The sequence below is a fragment of the Ovis aries genome, chromosome 9, assembly GCF_016772045.2.
Source record: "Ovis aries strain OAR_USU_Benz2616 breed Rambouillet chromosome 9, ARS-UI_Ramb_v3.0, whole genome shotgun sequence".
Classification (NCBI taxonomy): domain Eukaryota; kingdom Metazoa; phylum Chordata; class Mammalia; order Artiodactyla; family Bovidae; genus Ovis; species Ovis aries.
In genome coordinates, this window is record NC_056062.1 from 5,410,349 (window position 1) to 5,429,152 (window position 18,804).

The 18,804-nt window shown below is 35.5% G+C and overlaps 1 protein-coding gene across 4 annotated transcripts in view; it reads right to left on the reverse strand.

Annotated features, from left to right (window-relative positions):
- Positions 1–18,804, reverse strand: part of ADGRB3 (adhesion G protein-coupled receptor B3) — an 891,397-nt gene that overhangs the window by 362,119 nt on the left and 510,474 nt on the right. For all 4 annotated transcript variants that reach the window (XM_042253849.2, XM_060419932.1, XM_042253850.2 and 1 more), the window contains one exon: positions 11,866–11,909. In XM_042253849.2, the coding sequence (XP_042109783.1) occupies positions 11,866–11,909 (44 nt within the window). The remainder of the gene's footprint in view (positions 1–11,865; positions 11,910–18,804) is intronic.

Below are 18,804 nucleotides of genomic sequence, written 5' to 3' on the forward strand. Positions count from 1 at the left end.
CTTAAAAGTTGTTATCAATACTAAACCTACCTCAAAGAAATGTTAAAGGGTCTTTTATAAGTGGTAAAAAAGATTATAGCACAAATTAAATATATATATATATATATATATATATATATATATATATATGAGAAATGAAAAATCCTACTGTAAAAGTAAGTATATGGTAAAGGCTGATGTTCAACCACTTAAATAAGCTAGTACAAAGATGAAAAGAAATAAAGAGAAAAGGCAACTATAACAATAATAATCAGTATAGGGATAAACATAAAGAAGTAAAACATGTAAACAAAATGTGAGGGAAGGGAGTTAAAAATGTAGATCTTTTATTTTAAAAAAATTTTTAAATTTAAATTTATTTATTTTAATTGGAGGCTAATTACTTTACAATATTGTATTGGTTTTGCCAATATCAAGATGAATCTGCCACGGGTGTACACGTGTTCCCAATCCTGAACTCCCCTCCCACTTCCCTCTCCATACCATCCCTCTGAGTCATCCCAGTGCACTAGCCCCAAGCATCCTGTATCCTGCATTGAACCTAGACTGGCGATTAGTTTCTTATATGATATTATACATGTTTCAATGCCATTCTCCCAAATCATCCCACCCTCGCCCTCTCCCACAGAGTCCAAAAGACTGTTCTATACATCTGTGTCTCTTTTGCTGTCTTGCATATAGAGTTATCATTACCATATCTTTCTAAATTCCATATATATGTGTTAGTATACTGTATTGGTATTTTTCTTTCTGGCTTACTTCACTCTGTATAATCGGCTCCACTTTCATCCACCTCATTAGAAGTGATTCAAATGCATTCTTTCTAACGGCTGAGTAACACTCCATTGTGTATAGGTACCATAGTTTTCGTATCCATTCATCTGCTGATGGACATTTAGGTTGCTTCCGTGCCCTGGCTATTATAAACAGTGCTGCCATGAACATCAGGGTACACGTGTCTCTTCCAATTCTGGTTTCCTTGGTGTGTATGCCCAGCAGTGGGATGGCTGGGTCATAAGGCAGTTCTATTTCCAGTTTTTTAAGGAATCTCCACACTGTTCTCCATAGTGGCTCTACTAGTTTGCATTCCCACCAACAGTGTAAGAGGGTTCCCTTTTCTCCACACCCTCTCCAGGATTTATTGCTTGTAGACTTTTGGATGACAGCCATTCTGACTGGCATGAAATGGTACCTCATTGTGGCTTTGATTTGCATTTCTCTGATAATGAGTGATGTTGAGAATCTTTTCATGTGTTTGTTAGCCATCCATATGTCTTCTTTGGAGAAATGTCTATATAGTTCTTTGGCCCATTTTTTGATTGGGTCATTTATTTTTCTGGAATTGAGCTGTAGGAGTTGCTTGTATATTTTTGAGATTAATTGTTTGTCAGTTGCTTCTGCTATTATTTTCTCCCATTCTGAAGGCTGTCTTTTCACCTTGCTTATAGTTTCCTTTATTGTGCAGAAGCTTTTAATTTTAATTAGATCCCATTTGTTTATTTTTGCTTTTATTTCCAGTATTCTGGGAGGTGGGTCATAGAGGATCCTGCTGTGATTTATGTCAAAGAGTGTTTTGCCTATGTTCTCCTCTATGAGTTTTATAGTTTCTGTTCTCATGTTTAGATCTTTAATCCATTTTGAGATTATTTTTGTGTATGGTGTTAGAAAGTATTCTAGTTTCATTCTTTTACAAGTGGTTGACCAGTTTTCCCAGCACCACTTGTTAAAGAGATTGTCTTTTCTCCATTGTATATTCTTGCCTCCTTTGTCGAAGATAAGGTGTCCATAGGTGTGTGGATTTATCTGTGGGTTTTGTATTTTGTCCCATTGATCTATATTTCTGTCTTTGTGCCAGTATAATACTGTCTTGATGATTGTGGCTTTGTAATAGAGCCTGAAGTCAGCCAGGTTGATTCCTCCAGTTCCATTCTTCTTTCTCAAGATTGCTTTGGCTATTCGAGGTTTTTTGTATTTCCATACAAATTGTGAAATTATTTGTTCTAGCTCTGTGAAAAGTACCGCTGGTAGCTTGATAGGGATTGCACTGAATCTATAAATTGATTGCTTTGGTTAGTGTACTCATTTTCACTATATTGATTCTTCTGATCCACGAACATGGTATATTTCTCCATCTATTAGTGTCCTCTTTGATTTCTTTCACCAGTGTTTTATAGTTTTCTATATATAGGTCATTAGTTTCTTTAGGTAGATATATTCCTTAGTATTTTATTCTTTTCGTTGCAATGGTGAATGGAATTGTTTCCTTAATTTCTTTTTCTATTTTCTCATTATTAGTGTATAGGAATGCAAGGGATTTCTGTGTGCTGATTTTAAATGTGTTTGAACTTGAAGGACAGGTAAGGACTACCTGTTTAATACAAGTAGATACGGTTATAAGACAACATATATGAACTTCATGGTAACCAGAAATCAAAATATGTACAATAGATATACAAGAACTATAGGAGAAAAAAAAAGCATACCACAACAGAAAATCATTAATGCATAAAGGAAGAAACTAAAATGAATAAAAGAACAGAGAAAAAAGAAAAACAATCAGAAATAAGTAATACATGGAAATAAGTAATTAGTTACCAATAATTATACAAATTTCAACAGACATTGCTCTAATCAGAATACATAAGGTGGTTGATTGGGTTAAAAAGACAAGACCCATCTATATGCTGCTTATAAGAGACTCATCTGAAATCTGAAGAAATACACAAAATGAAAGTGAGAGGATGGAAAATTGTATTTCATGCAAATGAAAATTATTTAAATAAGGATAGCAGTACTCATATCTTATAAAGACAAAATACTTTATAAGAAACTCAAAACAGACAAAGAGCAGCACTGTATAAGAATAAAGTGATCAATAAAAGAAGAGGTTATATTTATTAGCATATATGCACACAACACAGGCACACAAATATAAAAAGCAAACATTAATAGATTAAAGAGAGAAATTTACAATAGTACAATAAAAATAGGGGACTTTAGCACCCCAGTGACATCAATGGACAGACAGGTCATCCAGGTAGAAAATCAGTAAAGTAACAATGGTCTTAAATGACACAATAGACCAATTGAACTTAATAGATATGTGTAGGACTTTACAACCCAAACCAGCAGAATACACATTCTTCTCAAGTGCACGTGGAATATTCTCCTAAACAGACCATATTAGACCACAAAACAAGTCTCAAAAAATTATACAGAGTGAAGTGAGTTAGAAAGAGAAAGATAAATACCATATTCTAACACATATATACAGAATCTAGAAAAATGATACTGAAGAATTTATATACAGGACAACAGTGGAGAAACAGACACAGAGAATAGACTCATGGACAGGGGGAGAGGAGAGGGGAGGGTGAGATGTATGGAAAGAGTACACATTACCATATGTAAAATAGATAGCCAACAGGAATTTGCTGAATGGCTCAGGAAACTCAAACCAGGGCTCTGTATCAACCTAGAGGGATGGGATGGGGAGGGAGATGGGGGTAGGTTCAAAAGGGAGGGGCTATAGGTATACCTATGGCTGATTCATATTGCAGTTTGACAGGAAGCAGCAAAATTCTATAAAGCAATTATCCTTCAATAAAAAATAAATTATACAAAAAAATTGGAGTTTATAGAAATTATATTATGTATCTTTTCCCCAAAGAAAATAATACAAAACTAGAATTTGACTACAGAAAGAAAAGAAAGAATGAAAATATGGAGATTAAACAACATGCTACTAAAAAAGCAGTGGTTCAATGAAGAAATCAAAGGTGAAAATCAGAAAACATGCAAAGATAAATGAAAATGGAAACACGGTTCCCCAAAACTATGGCATGCACAAAAGCATTTCTAAGAGGGAACTTCATAGTTTGCCTTCCTCAAGGTCTTATTTGGTGTCTCAGCACTAAAGAATCTGCCTGCCAATACAGAAGGAAATGGTAATTCAAGCTAGTATTTTTGTCTGGAAAATCCCATGGGTAGAGAAGCCTGGCAGGCTACAGCTCAGAGGGTCACAAAAGGGTCAGATATGTCTTAGCTACTCAACAACAAAAACAGCTACCTCAAGAAACAAACAAAAATCCCTCATATAAATAACCTAACCTACCACTTAAAAGAAGTAGAAAAATAAGAACAAAAAAGCCAAAGGTGGCAGAAAAGAAGAAAAATTTAAGGATCACAGAGGAATTTTAAAAAATAGAGACAAAAAAGAAGAAAGAAGAAATAAAAATCAATGAATCGAAGAGTTGGTTTCTTAAAAGGATTAAAAAAAATGAAAAATTTTTAGCTATCTTACCAGGAAGAAATGAGAAAGGAATAAAAAAAAAAAACAAAGTGAGATATAAAAGAGGAAGAGTAACCAATATTACAAAAATACAAAAAAATTATGAGAACCTATGCCAACAAATTGGACAACATAGAAGGAATGAACAAATTTCCAGAGACAAACACTTACCAAGAATGAAACAAGAAGAAACAGACAATTTGCACAGACCAATTACCAATACTGAAATTAAATTTGCAGTTAAAAAAAACATTCCCAGAAAACAAAAAATCTAGATCTGGACATCTTCACAGGTGAATTCTACCACACATATAAAGAAGAACTAATACTTATCCTTCTCAAAGTATTCCAGAAAAACTGAAGAGGACAGAACACTCTCCAATTCATTCCACTTCATAACTAAACCAGGCAAAGATACTACAAAAACAGAAACTTAAAGACTAATACCTGCAATGAATATAGATGTAAAAGTCCTAAGCAAAATATTAGTAAGCCAAATTCAACAATATATAAAAAGTATGACCCACCATGATCAATTTTGGATTTATTCAAGGATCACAGGACAGTTCAATATTCACAAATCAGCCAATGTGATAGACAACATCAACAAAAAGAAGGGTAAAAATTACATGATTATTTCAACGGACACAGAAAAATCATTTGACAAACTTCAGAATCCATTCATGATAAAAACTCACAGTGGATATAGTGGGAACATATCTCAACATAATAAGGGCAAGTTACGGCAAACCCACAGGAAACACTCAGTGATGGAAAGCCTTTCCCCTAAAATTAGGAATAAGAGAAGGATGCCTACAATATCTGTTTAACACAGTACCGGAAATCATAATTACTGCATGAGACAGGAAAAGGAAATAAGAGACATGTAAATTGGAAGAAAAGAGGTAAAGTTGTCAACTATTTGCTGATGTTATGATGATATACATAGAAAGCCCTAATGTTTCCACCAAAAAATCTATAACCATTAATAAACAAATTCAGTAAAGTTGCAGGATAGAAGACTATAGTGAACTATTTAAAAGAGGAAGCAGTAAAACAATTCCACTTAAATTATCCTCAAAAAGAAATAAATTTAGCACCTAGACTCTGAAAACTACAATATATTGATTAAGGAAAATAAAGATGATACAAAGAAATGGAAGCATACTTCATGTTCTTGAATTGGAAGTATTGTTAAAATTGCCACAGTAGCCAATGAAATCTACAGATTAAATGCCATACCTATCAAAATCAAATTTTTCATTGAACTAGAACAAATAATCCAAAAATTCATATTAAACAACATATTAAACAGCAATCCCTGAATTGCCAAAGGAATCTTGAGAGAAAACAACAAAGCTAAAGTTATCATGGTCCCTGAATTCAGACAATAACACAAACCTACAGTAGTCAAAACAGCGTGATACTGACATAAAAACAAACACATAGATTAATGGAACAGAAGAAACAAACTCAGGAACCTATGGTCAATTAACACACAACAAAGGAGTGAAAAATATACAATGGAAGAAAGACAGTTGCTTCAATAACTGCTGCTTTGAAAACTTGACAGCTAAGTGGAAAAATATGAAACTAGAACATTTTATCATAGCATGTACAAAAATAAACTCACAATGCATTAAGACCCAAGTGTAAGGCCTGAAGCCACAAAACTCCTGGAAAAGAACACAGGTGTAACACCCTGACATAAATTACAGCAATATTTTTTTTTTGATCTGTCTACTAAGGAAAAAGAAACAAAAAGGAAAGTAAATAAATGTAACCTATTAATAATTAACCTTAAATGTGTTTGCACAGTAAAGGAAACCACTGACAACACAAAATGACAACCTATGGAACGGGAGAAAATATTTGCGAATGATATGACTGATAAGGTGTCCATTTCTAAAATATATAAATAACTCAAACAACTCTATTTTTAAAAGCTAACAATTTAAAAGTGAGTAGAAGACCTGGATAGACATTTTTCTAAAAAAAAAACAAAAATAGATGGCCAACAGGCACATAACATCGCTAATTATTAGAAAAATGAAAATCAAAACTACAATATGGTATTACCTCACACCTCTCAAAATGGTTATCATCAAAAAGTATACAAATAACAAATACTGGTAAGGAAAGAAAAGGGAATCCTAGCACACTGTTGTAGAAATGTAAGGTGGTATAGAAACTATGGAAAACAGTATAGAAGTTCCTCCACAATGTAAAAATAAGACTACCACAAGATCCCACAATTCCACTCCTAGTATATATCCAAAAAAAAAAAAAGCCCCCAATACTAATTTGAAGATACATGCACCACAAATGTTCATACCAACAATATAAATGATAGCCAAGACATAGAAGCAACCTACACACATCAAGGACCTCCCTGATGGTTCAGTGGTAAAGAGAGAGCCCACCAATGTAGGAGACACAGGTTTGATCCCTGGGTTGGGAAGATCCCCTGGAGAAGAAAATGGAAACTCACTCCAGTATTCTTGTCTGAGAAATTGCATGGACAGAGGAGCCTGGTAGGACACAGTCCATTGGATTGCAAAGAGTTGGATATGACTTAGCAACTGAACAACAGCAACAAATTCGTTGACAGATGAATGGATAAAGATGTGAACAATGAAATACTGAAATATTACTCAGCCATGAAAAAGAACAAAATTTACCATTTGCAACAATGTGAGTGGATCTAGAAGGCATTATGCTTAGTGAAATTAGTCAAAGAACTCTGTTTTCATTTATATATGAAATATAAAAAATAAATCCAATTATATGCATATAACTGAGACTCACAGATATAGAGAACTAGTGGTTACCAGTGAGAAGAGGGATGAAAGGACCACAAAATTGGGGTATAAGATTAAGAGATACAAACTATTGTGTACAAAATAATAAGTAACAAGAACATTTTGTACAGTACCGGGAAATATTGCCATTATTTTATAATAAATTTTAATTGAGTACAGTCTTAAAATGTTATATCATTATGCTGTACTACTGAAACTAATATAATACTATAAACCAACTGAAATAAAATAAAGAAAAAATGAATCTCTAAAACATTTTCTGAGAACAAACACAATATTTCACAGACCTGTTAGCAACAAATGGTGTTGCTGAGAACAGGATAAATATTATAGCTTCAGATGAAAGGAAGACTTATGGATTTTCTAAGGAATGTCATCAACACAAGATTCAATATCCAAAAATCCAAATTTGGAGTAGCACCAAAAATGTGCAAATTATCAATCACACAAGTGTAAAAAGAAACATTTTTATAATTAAAATAAGCCTTTTTGTGATGTGAGCAAAGTATTTTCAAGTTATTCCTTGGGTCAGCCACAAAGAAGCAAGTGCCTTTTAATTTCATGGCTGTAGTCACCATCTTCGGCGATTTTGGAGCCTCCCAAAATAAAGTCTGTCACTGTTTCCATTGTTTCCCCATCTATTTGCCATGAAGTGATGCGACTGGATGCTGTGATCTTAGTCTTCTGAATGTTGAGTTTTAAGCCAACTTTTTCACTCTCTTTCACTTTCATCAAGAGGCTCTTTAGTTCTTCTTCACTTTCTGCCATAAGGGTCGTGTCATCTGTGTACCTGAGGTTATTGATATTTCTCCCAGCAATCTTGATTCCAGCTTGTGCTTCATCCAGCCTGGCATTTTGCATGATGTACTCTGCATTAGATAAGACGAGTGACAATATACAGCATTGACATATTCATTTTCCTATTTGGAGCCAGTCTGTTGTTCCATGTCCAGTTCTAACTGTTGCATCTTGACCTGCAAACAGATTTCTCAGGAGCCAGGTAAGGTGGACTGGTATTCCCATCTCTTTAAGAATTTTCCAGTCTGTTGTGATCCACACAATCAAAGGCTTTGGCATAGCCAAGAAGGCAAAAGTAGATGCTTTACTGGAACGTTCTTGCTTTTTCGATGATTCAGCAGATGTTGGCAATTTGATCTCTGGTTCCTCTGCCTTCTCTAAATCCAGCTCGAACATCTGGAAGTTCACGGTTCATGTACCGTTGAAGCCTGGCTTGGAGAATTTTGAGAATTACTTTGCTAGTGTGTGGGATGAGTGCAATTGAGTGGTAGTTTCAACATTCTTTGGCATTGCCTTTCTTTGGGATTGGAATGAAAACTGACCTTTTCCAGTCCTGTGGCCACTGCTGAGTTTTCCAAATGTGCTGGCATATTGAGTGCACTTTCACAGCATCATCTTTTAGGGTTTGAAATGACTCAACTGGAATTCCATTCTCTCCACTAGCTTTGTTCATAGTGATGCTTCATAAGGCCCACTTGACTTCCATTACAGGATGTCTGGCTCTAGATGAGTGATCACATCACCATGGTTATCTGGGTCATAAAGCTCTTTTTTGTATAGTTCTTCTGTGTTGTCTTGTCACCTCTTCTTAATATCTTCTGCTTCTGTTAGGTCCATACCATTTCTATCCTTTATTGTGCTCATCTTTGCATGAAATGTTCCTTTGGTGTCTCTAATTTTCTTGAAGAGCTCTCTAGTCTTTCCCATTCTATTGTTTCCCCCTATTTCTTTGCATTGATTGCTGAGGAAGGCTTTCTTATCTCTCCTTGCTATTCCTTGGAACTCTGCATTTAAATTGGTATATCTTTCCTTTTCTCCTTTGCCTTTAGCTTCTCTTCTTTTCTCAGCTATTTGTAAGGCCTCCTCAGACAACCATTTTGCTTGTTTGCATTTCTTTTTCTTGGAGATGTTGATAACTGCCTCCTGTACAATGTCACAAACCTCTGTCCATATTTCTTCAGGCACTCTGTCTATCAGATCTAATCCCTTGAATCTATTTCTCACTTCCACTATATAATTATAAGGAATTTGATTTAGGTCATACCTGAGTGGTCTAGTGGTTTTCCCAGCCTTCTTCATCCCACTTTCTCATCATAAGAAAAAAAAGTTTGTAACTAAATAATGGTGACAGATGGCTTCCCAGATGGCTTGGAGGTAAAGAATATACTTCTAACCAGGAGACATGGGTTTGATTCCTGGGTATGGAAGATCCCCTGGAGAAAGAAATTACAACCCACTCCAGTATTCTTGCTTGGGAAATTCCATGGACAGAGGAGCCTGGCGGGCTACCTTCTATGGGGTCACAAAAGAGTCACACATTACTTAGCAACTAAAAAACAAAACAACATTGCTGACAGATAGTAACTAGACTTATGATGGTGGTCACTTAGCAATGTAAACAAATATGGCATCATTACGTTTCATACCTGAAACTAACATAACATTATGTGTCAAATACATCTTAATAAAAATTTAAGGTAATCTGATTACTTACACCAAAATTAAAAAAAAAAATGACTTCTAATTTCAACTGTGCTACTGCAATCTTGAAAACATCATTTAGATTAATCTTTTTCTGATAAAAACGCAGGAGCCATGTCTCTTCATTATTAACTATGCTTGGTGTCTTATACTCAAAATTAACATCACTGCATCGATAAAACTATTGTGTATGTGAACATGATCAAAATAGAAGAACAGGTGTGAAGAAACAAACAAACAAAAAATTGTCTTAACCTTCATTGTTTCAAACTCACCCAGAAAAACAATTTAATGATGAAGCAGTCTGTTAAAAAGTATGACAGGATGGAATTTCTGTCACAGAGGAAAGATTTTTGATCACTCTTCAGATACATCAAGGAAACATGAACTGCACTGATCTCTGGAGATAAGATGATTTGAAAGGCAGCTAAACACACCTCCTCTCACTGAATAGTTTTCTTCAAGGACAAATACAAAGTTGAAGTTTGTAAAACCAAGACATGTTCTTTGTGATGGATAAGAGTCAGCAGATGTTAGAGACAGTAGAATGTGATTGATTTGTAAACTCAGTGCTGACCTCAAGCACCAATAGTTCCATAAATTAAACTTAACACCTTAGAAAAACTGAGAAAGCACACCAAGAGATACATAAAATAAGGGAATGCCCCCTTTTCTATAATATTCCTGTAAGTCTTAAAGGTCTTTTGAAATAACCAATGCATTCTCCTACTTGGATCAATATAGAAACATATTCTATCCACTAAAAAGATAATGAAACCATAAACAAAAATTGGTTATTATTCATGGAGATATGCAAATGCCTGTAATCACGTGTGTAAGATGGCATGCTTTTCTTGAGTAGAAAACAATTAGTTGTTTTTAGTAGACTTTTATATTTCCCTTGGCTATATAACATACTAAACAGTGACTTAGAATATACTATGAACATCTTCTCCAGCTATTGGTAAAGAGGAAATCTTGCAAAAATTTTACTACAGTAGATTTCTTCATGTGGTTTTAAAAACCAAAAAAAATCACATCAATGAGAGCATCCAACTCATGTTATAACCCAGCAAGTTGAGACTCTCTTTATGCACTAAGATTCCTAGGAAAACAGGATCCTAGAATATCTGACTCTACAAAACAAAACAAAACAAAACATGATTCATACCACTGAAAGGAAAAAAGGAAATAAAAAAACGTGATTCATATCATTTATTTTTCACCCACATAAATACTATTTTAACTTCCATCACTATCCTAAGAATTAGCACATTTTTTACCTAGAAATCTAAGAACATCCCTTTTCTAAGCTCTCCAATAACTACAAATAGGAGACAAGCAACATCATAAAACCTTGAATACACATCCAATTAAGGGGGAAGAAGACTGGGAAAATTCTTAGAACACATAGAATGTGGTACGTTAACTGACAGTATACACATGGTGGTACTACTTTTTGAGATTGATTGAAATTTATCTCTCCTTCATGCAAAACAAAGAAAAAGAAGATTGTATAATCTGGCTACTACACTGAAAGAAACTCATACAAGTACTTAAAGTATGGGAGTCTAATTAAGCCTTAATCATGGATTTTTCTGCTCTTTGAGACCTTAAAATCTCATAGCATTACCAATGAGATTAAGATGATTTTGACCAGATATATTGCAATTACTTATACAAACAAAGCAATACATGGAAGAATAATTCATCCTTATTTATTGAAATTATTTTCTTTTGTCTTCATGAATTCATAAAATATAGAAAAAGAAAATTAAATGTCACTCAATATTTTCATAAGAAAACAATTTGAATGGCCATATAAATATTGCATTACTCTGATAATAGATTCAAGGTCATGCAAGTAATGTATTGGCTAAATGACCATAGAAATTGCTATTTTATTCTGCAATGCTAAGTGGAATCACTAGGGCAAAATTTTGAAATAGCATTTGAGCTACTATAATTTCAAAACAGTAAAGCTTTTTAAAAAACCTCATGGAATTCACATCGCAATATGCCTTACACATTAGGTAATGCAGTCCTATCTTGGGATATAACCTGATGGCATCAACATACACACAAACACATTCATCATGCTGTCTTACAGCTTCAAAAAGGAGACTCTTCTCAATGAGTGTAACTCCATCCCACTAACTTATCATATTCCTGTGGACTAGAAGGCAGTTGAAATAACTTAACGTGCTTTGAATATTTAGTCCAAAGTAATGTAAAGAAACATCAGTCACTTACGTTTTTGAGTCATCCCATAACACACAATAGGGATTCAAAGTACCCTAAAAGTAAGAAGAGAAAGAATAAATGTATTTGGAATAGGTGTATTAAAAAACTGAAGTATTCTGTGAAATGCAGACAGAATGGCACGTTTCTTATCTTGCAGTAAGATACTTTCTACCTCTGTTTTGAATAAAAATTTGCATGTCCTTCCTCATAGGTTTAATGGCTCATTTGATGAAATTCTACTCAAGAAAACATATTTATTCCAAATATCATAACCCATATTTCATTTTTAAATTATAAGTGAAAGTTTCATTTACAACAGTCTATACTTTTATATTCATACATATTTTCATATACAACATGGTTTATATTTTTATGATTTCTATTTGATTTTTTTCTCTAAAATACTAACTGCTGGATTATTTCCTTTAAGAAATACCTGCAGTAGTTAAATCACAGTAAAACATTCTGTATTAGGCAACCCCCTGCCATGTCCTATTCTGTTTCTGGGGGTGTAGCTTCTAAAAGACAAGAGCACTTCCAGAGAGTCTGTGGACTTGCAATATTTTCTTAACCAACAGAGCATAGTTCCATAGAATCACATCTAATAAAGCTATGGGGGAAATATGCTAAGTTTTTATTTAGTTTAATAATCATGTACGGAGTAGCCAAGATGACCTTCAGGATGACACAATGAGTTTTCCACATTGGATAATCCACCAGGCACACAGTTTTGAAGAGCTCTGATTGTTGGAATGTTTTATTTTTTTGTTTTTCTGTCACCTTCATGGGGCCTTATTGTTCCCTTTGAAACTAACCTAGTAATTCTTCTCTGTCATATCTTTAGCTATCCACAGATCCTCTTGTCTCTTCTATTAAACATACTCTGTCACTTCCAAGTTCTCTCACTCTCCATGACACTCATCTTCTGGAGTGCTTAATTTACAGTGTGCCTAGGAAAACATCCACCTGTGCTACATGCACAGGACGAAGCAGAACTTTGCCTCTCCAGCATAGGTGCCATATTCCTAATAACACACACCAACAGTATATGGGATATTTTGGTAGTTTTCTCCTGAGCTTGACACATTGAAGTCTCTCAGGAAAGATTTCTAAATCCTGATCATGACATCCCACACACTTACTACTTCTTCTAAACTTTGGGTCACTGCAGGATGAAGACACATCACATCTATGGGCTCATCCAACTAGTCACTGATATCAAAATGATGAATAAGCCAAGACAGGTGAAAGTTCCAGTCCTGAAATAGACTACAGGCACCTTCCTGTAGGTGGACAAGCTCCCTCGGTGACTGCCAGCTATGAACTTGCCATCAGTCTTGTTTCCAAATAGATAACTACTGGGGTAGATCTGGCAAAGCAATATCTTCAAAATCTAGGCAAGTTCTTTGGGAAACACTGCCTCTCTAAGTACTGTTCACTATGTCCATTCTAGAATTCTATTAGAAAAAGAAAAAAAGAAACATAACTTTGACTCATTATTCTAAAAGTGGTGAAATCTATTCCTTGGACTACAAGGAATCCAACCAGTCCATCCTAAAGGAAATCAGTCCTGAATATTCCTTGGAAGGACTGATGCTGAACCTGAAACTCCAATACTTTGGCCACCTGATGCAAAGAACTGACTCATTTGAAAAGACCCTGATGCTGGGAAAGACTGAAGGCGGGCGGAGAAGGGGATGACAGAGGATGAGATGGCTGGATGGCATCACCAACTCAATGGACATGAGCTTGAGTAACCTCCAGGAGCTGGCGATGGACAGGGAAGCCTGGCGTGCTGCAGTCCATGGGGTTGCAAAGAGTCGGACATGACTGAGTGACTGAACTGAACTGTTCCCAATTTTATTAGCATTTTAATTGGGACATTTGACTAACTCCCATATGTTAGCACTGTTACCATTCTTCAGAATCCCTCATAGACCAGATCTCCAAAGTATCTTTCTTCTAATCAGACACTCATACCTATAAACTATGCTCTCAGAGCATAAAAAACATTCCCTTCCTTGAAATGGGTCTTATAATCTTATAGAGATTGATGAGGAACACGTGGAATGTTCATATAACAATAGAGACATGCTCAAAATAAATATCGCTAGTCATAATTTATTTTTTAGGGGACAAATGATGGACAGAGCATCATGGCCTGTGTTACAGAAAGTTCCATGAAAAAGTGGGTCCTTATCTAGTCATAATGTGAGGCAGAGATATGTAGATGTTCATGAGATGAAGAGGTGATGGCATTTCAAATGTTTCTTCCTCTGTCCTATGAGACCCTTTCTAGTTTTACCTGAAATTCCGACACAGTTTCTGACTTCCTAACAAGTCCTCAGCAGAAATACAATATTGTATCATAAAGTTATTTTGTATATATCTAGAGTCCTATTCAAAAGAACTCAAGGCAATTTATAGAAAAATTGTCCTTGGAATATGACAATAAAGGCCATGGGAGTGTGTACACTGGATATAGGCAGTAAGCATAAAACCTTGAAATTACAGGTCCTCTATATTGAGCTCACTTCGTTAGGAATGGATAAGATTAAGGTCAATCTCTATATAAAACAGCACAGGATACTGATGATAGGATTCATATTTCATAATTAAAATTCATAACAAGTTACAATAAAGTTAGAAGAGAAATAGAATATAAGCTTAATTGTTTAGATATTTCTTTCTGTTTTACCCCTCTAAGAAAACTAATTTTCACTTGGGACAAAAGTATAAAGGTGAGTAATGTCTTTTCTACTCTTACCCATACCTCTGTCAAATCTTAGTTTCACCCCTATCTTCCGCACTCTCACCCCTTAGAGCTCATGCTTTTCTCTCTCTCTGTCCTTTTGAAAATTTAGAAACAATCCACATGAGAAAGATTATAGGTTCTGATATGCACCACTCCATCTTGCTTTTTACTGTACATTCTGGGACCTACACAAAAGACAGATATGCCTCTGTGAATGTTCATTCCAGAACAGTCACCCTGTGGGGCTGTGGGCTGAGGTCAATTACATAAACATCTGAAGTTTATAGAAATATGCAGAACAAGCAGATTAGAGGATCTTAGTACCTCGATAGACCAGTCCCTTAAGGAATAAGAATGTGAGATGATAAACAAAGCAAAAACCAATGATGAATGAATTCTAAACATAGAAAAAAAAAACTGGCTAAAAGAAACCACTTGTAAAATATTTGTTATAATTTTAAGATACTTTTCTCAAAGGCACTCTGCTGTAAGATCTGTTATGAGGAATTTATGGGAAATCAATAACAGGAAATGGTGAGCTTGACAAAACAGAGAAACATAATATAATGGCAGAAGCAAGGGGAAATAGTCAGGCTGTGAACTGACTCACAGAAGTGGATTTAAGAAATTCATGAAACTAAAACAAATAAAGATTGTTGGGTAAATGAGCCAAATGGACCAGAAATTAATCTATAGAGCAGTCAATATAATTGATACTTAAATATTAAAACTGAATATATTTGAAAACTTTTGGAAAGAATATGCTGTTCTTTAAAAATAAAATTTGGCCAAAAAACTGTCTCCTGACTCCATTCAAAACTGTAAAGTTGAACAGTACAGTTGAGTTAAACATTACCACTCACCCAGTTTCAAGCATTTGAAAAGTGTACCAACAGTCACATTTTCTAGTTACCACAGATGTTTTAAACATATCATTTGTACTATCTTTAATAGTCTTTAATATTTTCTTTTACTTCTTTCCTCTGTCTCAACATCAAGCAAATCAATACAGAGCATCCTTGACTGATGATGAGTGGGTTACATTCTGATAAACCCACTGCAAGTTGAAAATACTATAAATTGACAATGTATTTCATACACCTAACCTATCGAACCTCATTGCTTAATGTAGTCTACCTTAAATGAGCTCACAACACATTAGCCAAAATTTGGGCAAAATCATCTCATGCAAAGCCTGCTGTACTGAAAGTAAAATCAAGATGGTTTTATGGGTACAGAATGGGTGTATCACAATTGTTCACCCTCATGATTGTGTGGCTGGTTGGGAGCTGTGGACCACTGCCCAGCATCACAAGAGAGTAACTGTGTATCTCTAGCCCAGAAAAAGATTGAAATTCAAAATCCTAAGTGTGATTCCTACTGAATGCGTATCACATCTCACCATCAAAAGGTGAAAAATCATGAATGAGGGGCTATCTGTTTATCTATTTAACAGTATAAATACATCACTGTTTTTGTCTACGTGTTTCCATACATGGTCCTCTTTTCCTTTGGTCTTATATAACTTCCCTAGTTTCTTGTTTGTAAACTGGGGAATTTAGATATCTTTTTTAGCCCTACCCCATAGAATTATCCTAGAATGACATTTATTAATGACTTCCTTTTCTTTATGAAAACTCTCATCCAAGTTTTTTTTTTTCACCTATGTAATATTTTCAGTACATCTCACAATGGTAAATCACTCTCACAAAGAGAAGTCAGGAGGGAGCCAAGATGACGAACAAGTTAATTGATTCACACAAAAATCGCTTAGCAAATATCTGTTACATTCCAGATAGCTTGGAGGCACTGGGGACATAGCACTGCACAAAACAAAGCTTTTGCCTTACAGACTTACCTATAATGAAGAGAGCAGGGACAGAGACAAAGAAGAACCCATGGAAATACATAATAAACTAGGTGGCAATATGTGCTGTGTTGAAAAGTAGATTACACTGAGTAGGAAAGACTGGGAACTGAATGGATTGCAATTTTGTATATTGAGAAGGCTTAACCAATAGGCTTGCCAACAAAGGTCTCTCTAGTCAAGGCTATGGTTTTTCCAGTAGTCATGTATGGATGTGAGAGTTGGACTATAAAGAAAGCTGAGCGCTGAAGAATTGATGCTTTTGAACTGTGGTGTTGGAGAAGACTCTTGAGAGTCCCCAGCCAGTCCATCCTAAAGGAAATCAGTCCTGAATATTCATTGGAAGGACTATGATGAAGCTGAAACTCCAATACTTTGGCCACCTGATGTGAAGAATTGACTCATTTGAAAAGACCCTGATGCTGGTAAAGGTTGAAGGTGGGAGGAGAAGGGGACAACAGAGTTTGAGATGGTTGGAAGGCATCACCGATTCAATGGACATGAGTTTGAGTAAGCTCTGGGAGTTGGTGATGGACAGGGAGGCCTGGCGTGCTGCAGTCCATGAGGTTCCAAAGAGTCAGACACGACTGAGCGACTGAACTGAACTGAACTGAACCAATAAGATGGTGTTTGAACAAATACCTGAAGGAGCTTGTTTACAGAAAAGATAATAGTCATAATAAAAATGAATTTTGCCCCAAGTTACTTCAAGTTTTCCTTGGAGTTTTTAAGTTCTGAATAAATTCAATTCACATGAAATCTTAATTATGTTCTTGTTACCTTAATGTTTTCAAGGTGTTTTCTCTCGAATCACCTGGGATGTTGATAAAAAAGGTAGGTTCTTTGGCTTCAGGAACTTTGAGATTGGGGCTTAACCTAGGAGCAGGCATTCTAACAACTACTCCCTCCACTCCTCATAATTTTTAATAAACATTACACTGTAGAATCATGGACACAAAACAGGGGCTTCCCAGCTGGTTTAAGTGGTAAAGAATCTGCCTGCCAATGCAGGAGCCACAGGAGACACAGGTTCAGTTTGATTCCTAGGTTGGGAAGGAAAGGAAAAAGCAACCTGGAAAGGAAAAAGCAACCCACTCCAGTATCCTTGAGGGGATAATCTCATGGACAGAGGAGCCTGATGGGCTAAGTCCATTGGGGCTGCAAAAGAGCTGGACATGACTGAAGTGATGACTAAGCATGCACACACACACACACACACACACACACACACACACACACACACGCACGCACACACACACACACACACCCCAGAAATAACATGGCTACTTTACTCTGCTTTTCCTTGAAGGGTTCAAATGTTTAGACCTCATATTTCACAGTAAATTCCTAATCTGGAAACCTCTTAACTTCCCTGTACCTTTCATAGCTCTCTTGAAACAAAAAATGCCCTCTCATCTGTAGAGGAAAAGCAAGCTTGTAGACAAAGCTTCTAAGGACGCGGAGAAGGGCAGTGACCTCCTTGTGACTGTTCCAACATTTCCAGGGCTCTGGGTCACATGTTCCAGGGCAAGTTTTTCTGTCGCATCTTCCTGTGATTGAGCGCATTGAGTTCTTGTACATGAAGAGGAGAGAGACTGTTCAACTGACATTACAAAGCCTCTATTTCTGAAATTTTATATGTAAAAGCATTACATTAAAAAGACCTGGATTTTGCTAAGCTTATCCTCCACTTCCATCACACTTTTAATTGTAACTGTTAAATCACTGTATAAACAGATTTTGGGAATTCCTAAGAACATTCCCAAAACACCTGATCTGACCCACCAAAGACTAGTTTATATCTTGCCTATAATTCAAATACTTCTTGAGAAGAGCCACATCTTAAAATGCTCAGGAATGCATTCTAAGGGAAGCAGAATTCTAGTAGAGGTAAGTCTTTCCACACTCATATCTCTGACAGGTCACTAAAATGGATCAGTGAGCGGGAGCCCTTTCTGTACATCTTTTAATAGATAAACATCTTTATAGTCCTTGAACGTATAATACACCACCTAAGGGGATGATGTCATTGAAAATAATACGCAGCTCAATAACAGGAAACCATTTGTTCCTTGTTTTCCACACTTCTTCTTAAGGTTTTCAAGAATATTTTAGTATTTTTAAATGATATTTAAAAACATCTATGTCTGGGTCTAACTCTCCTTTTTTGTTAGGGTAGCTGAGATACACCTGGAGTCCAAAGAACCTCACTGAGAATGCAACACTGTGTTATTGAGTAAAAGAGCATGGAGACAGAATTTTTCCATTTATTTGCATGCGTTTTATAGAAAGCAAAGCATTGAGAATCAGTTAAATCAAGAAGATG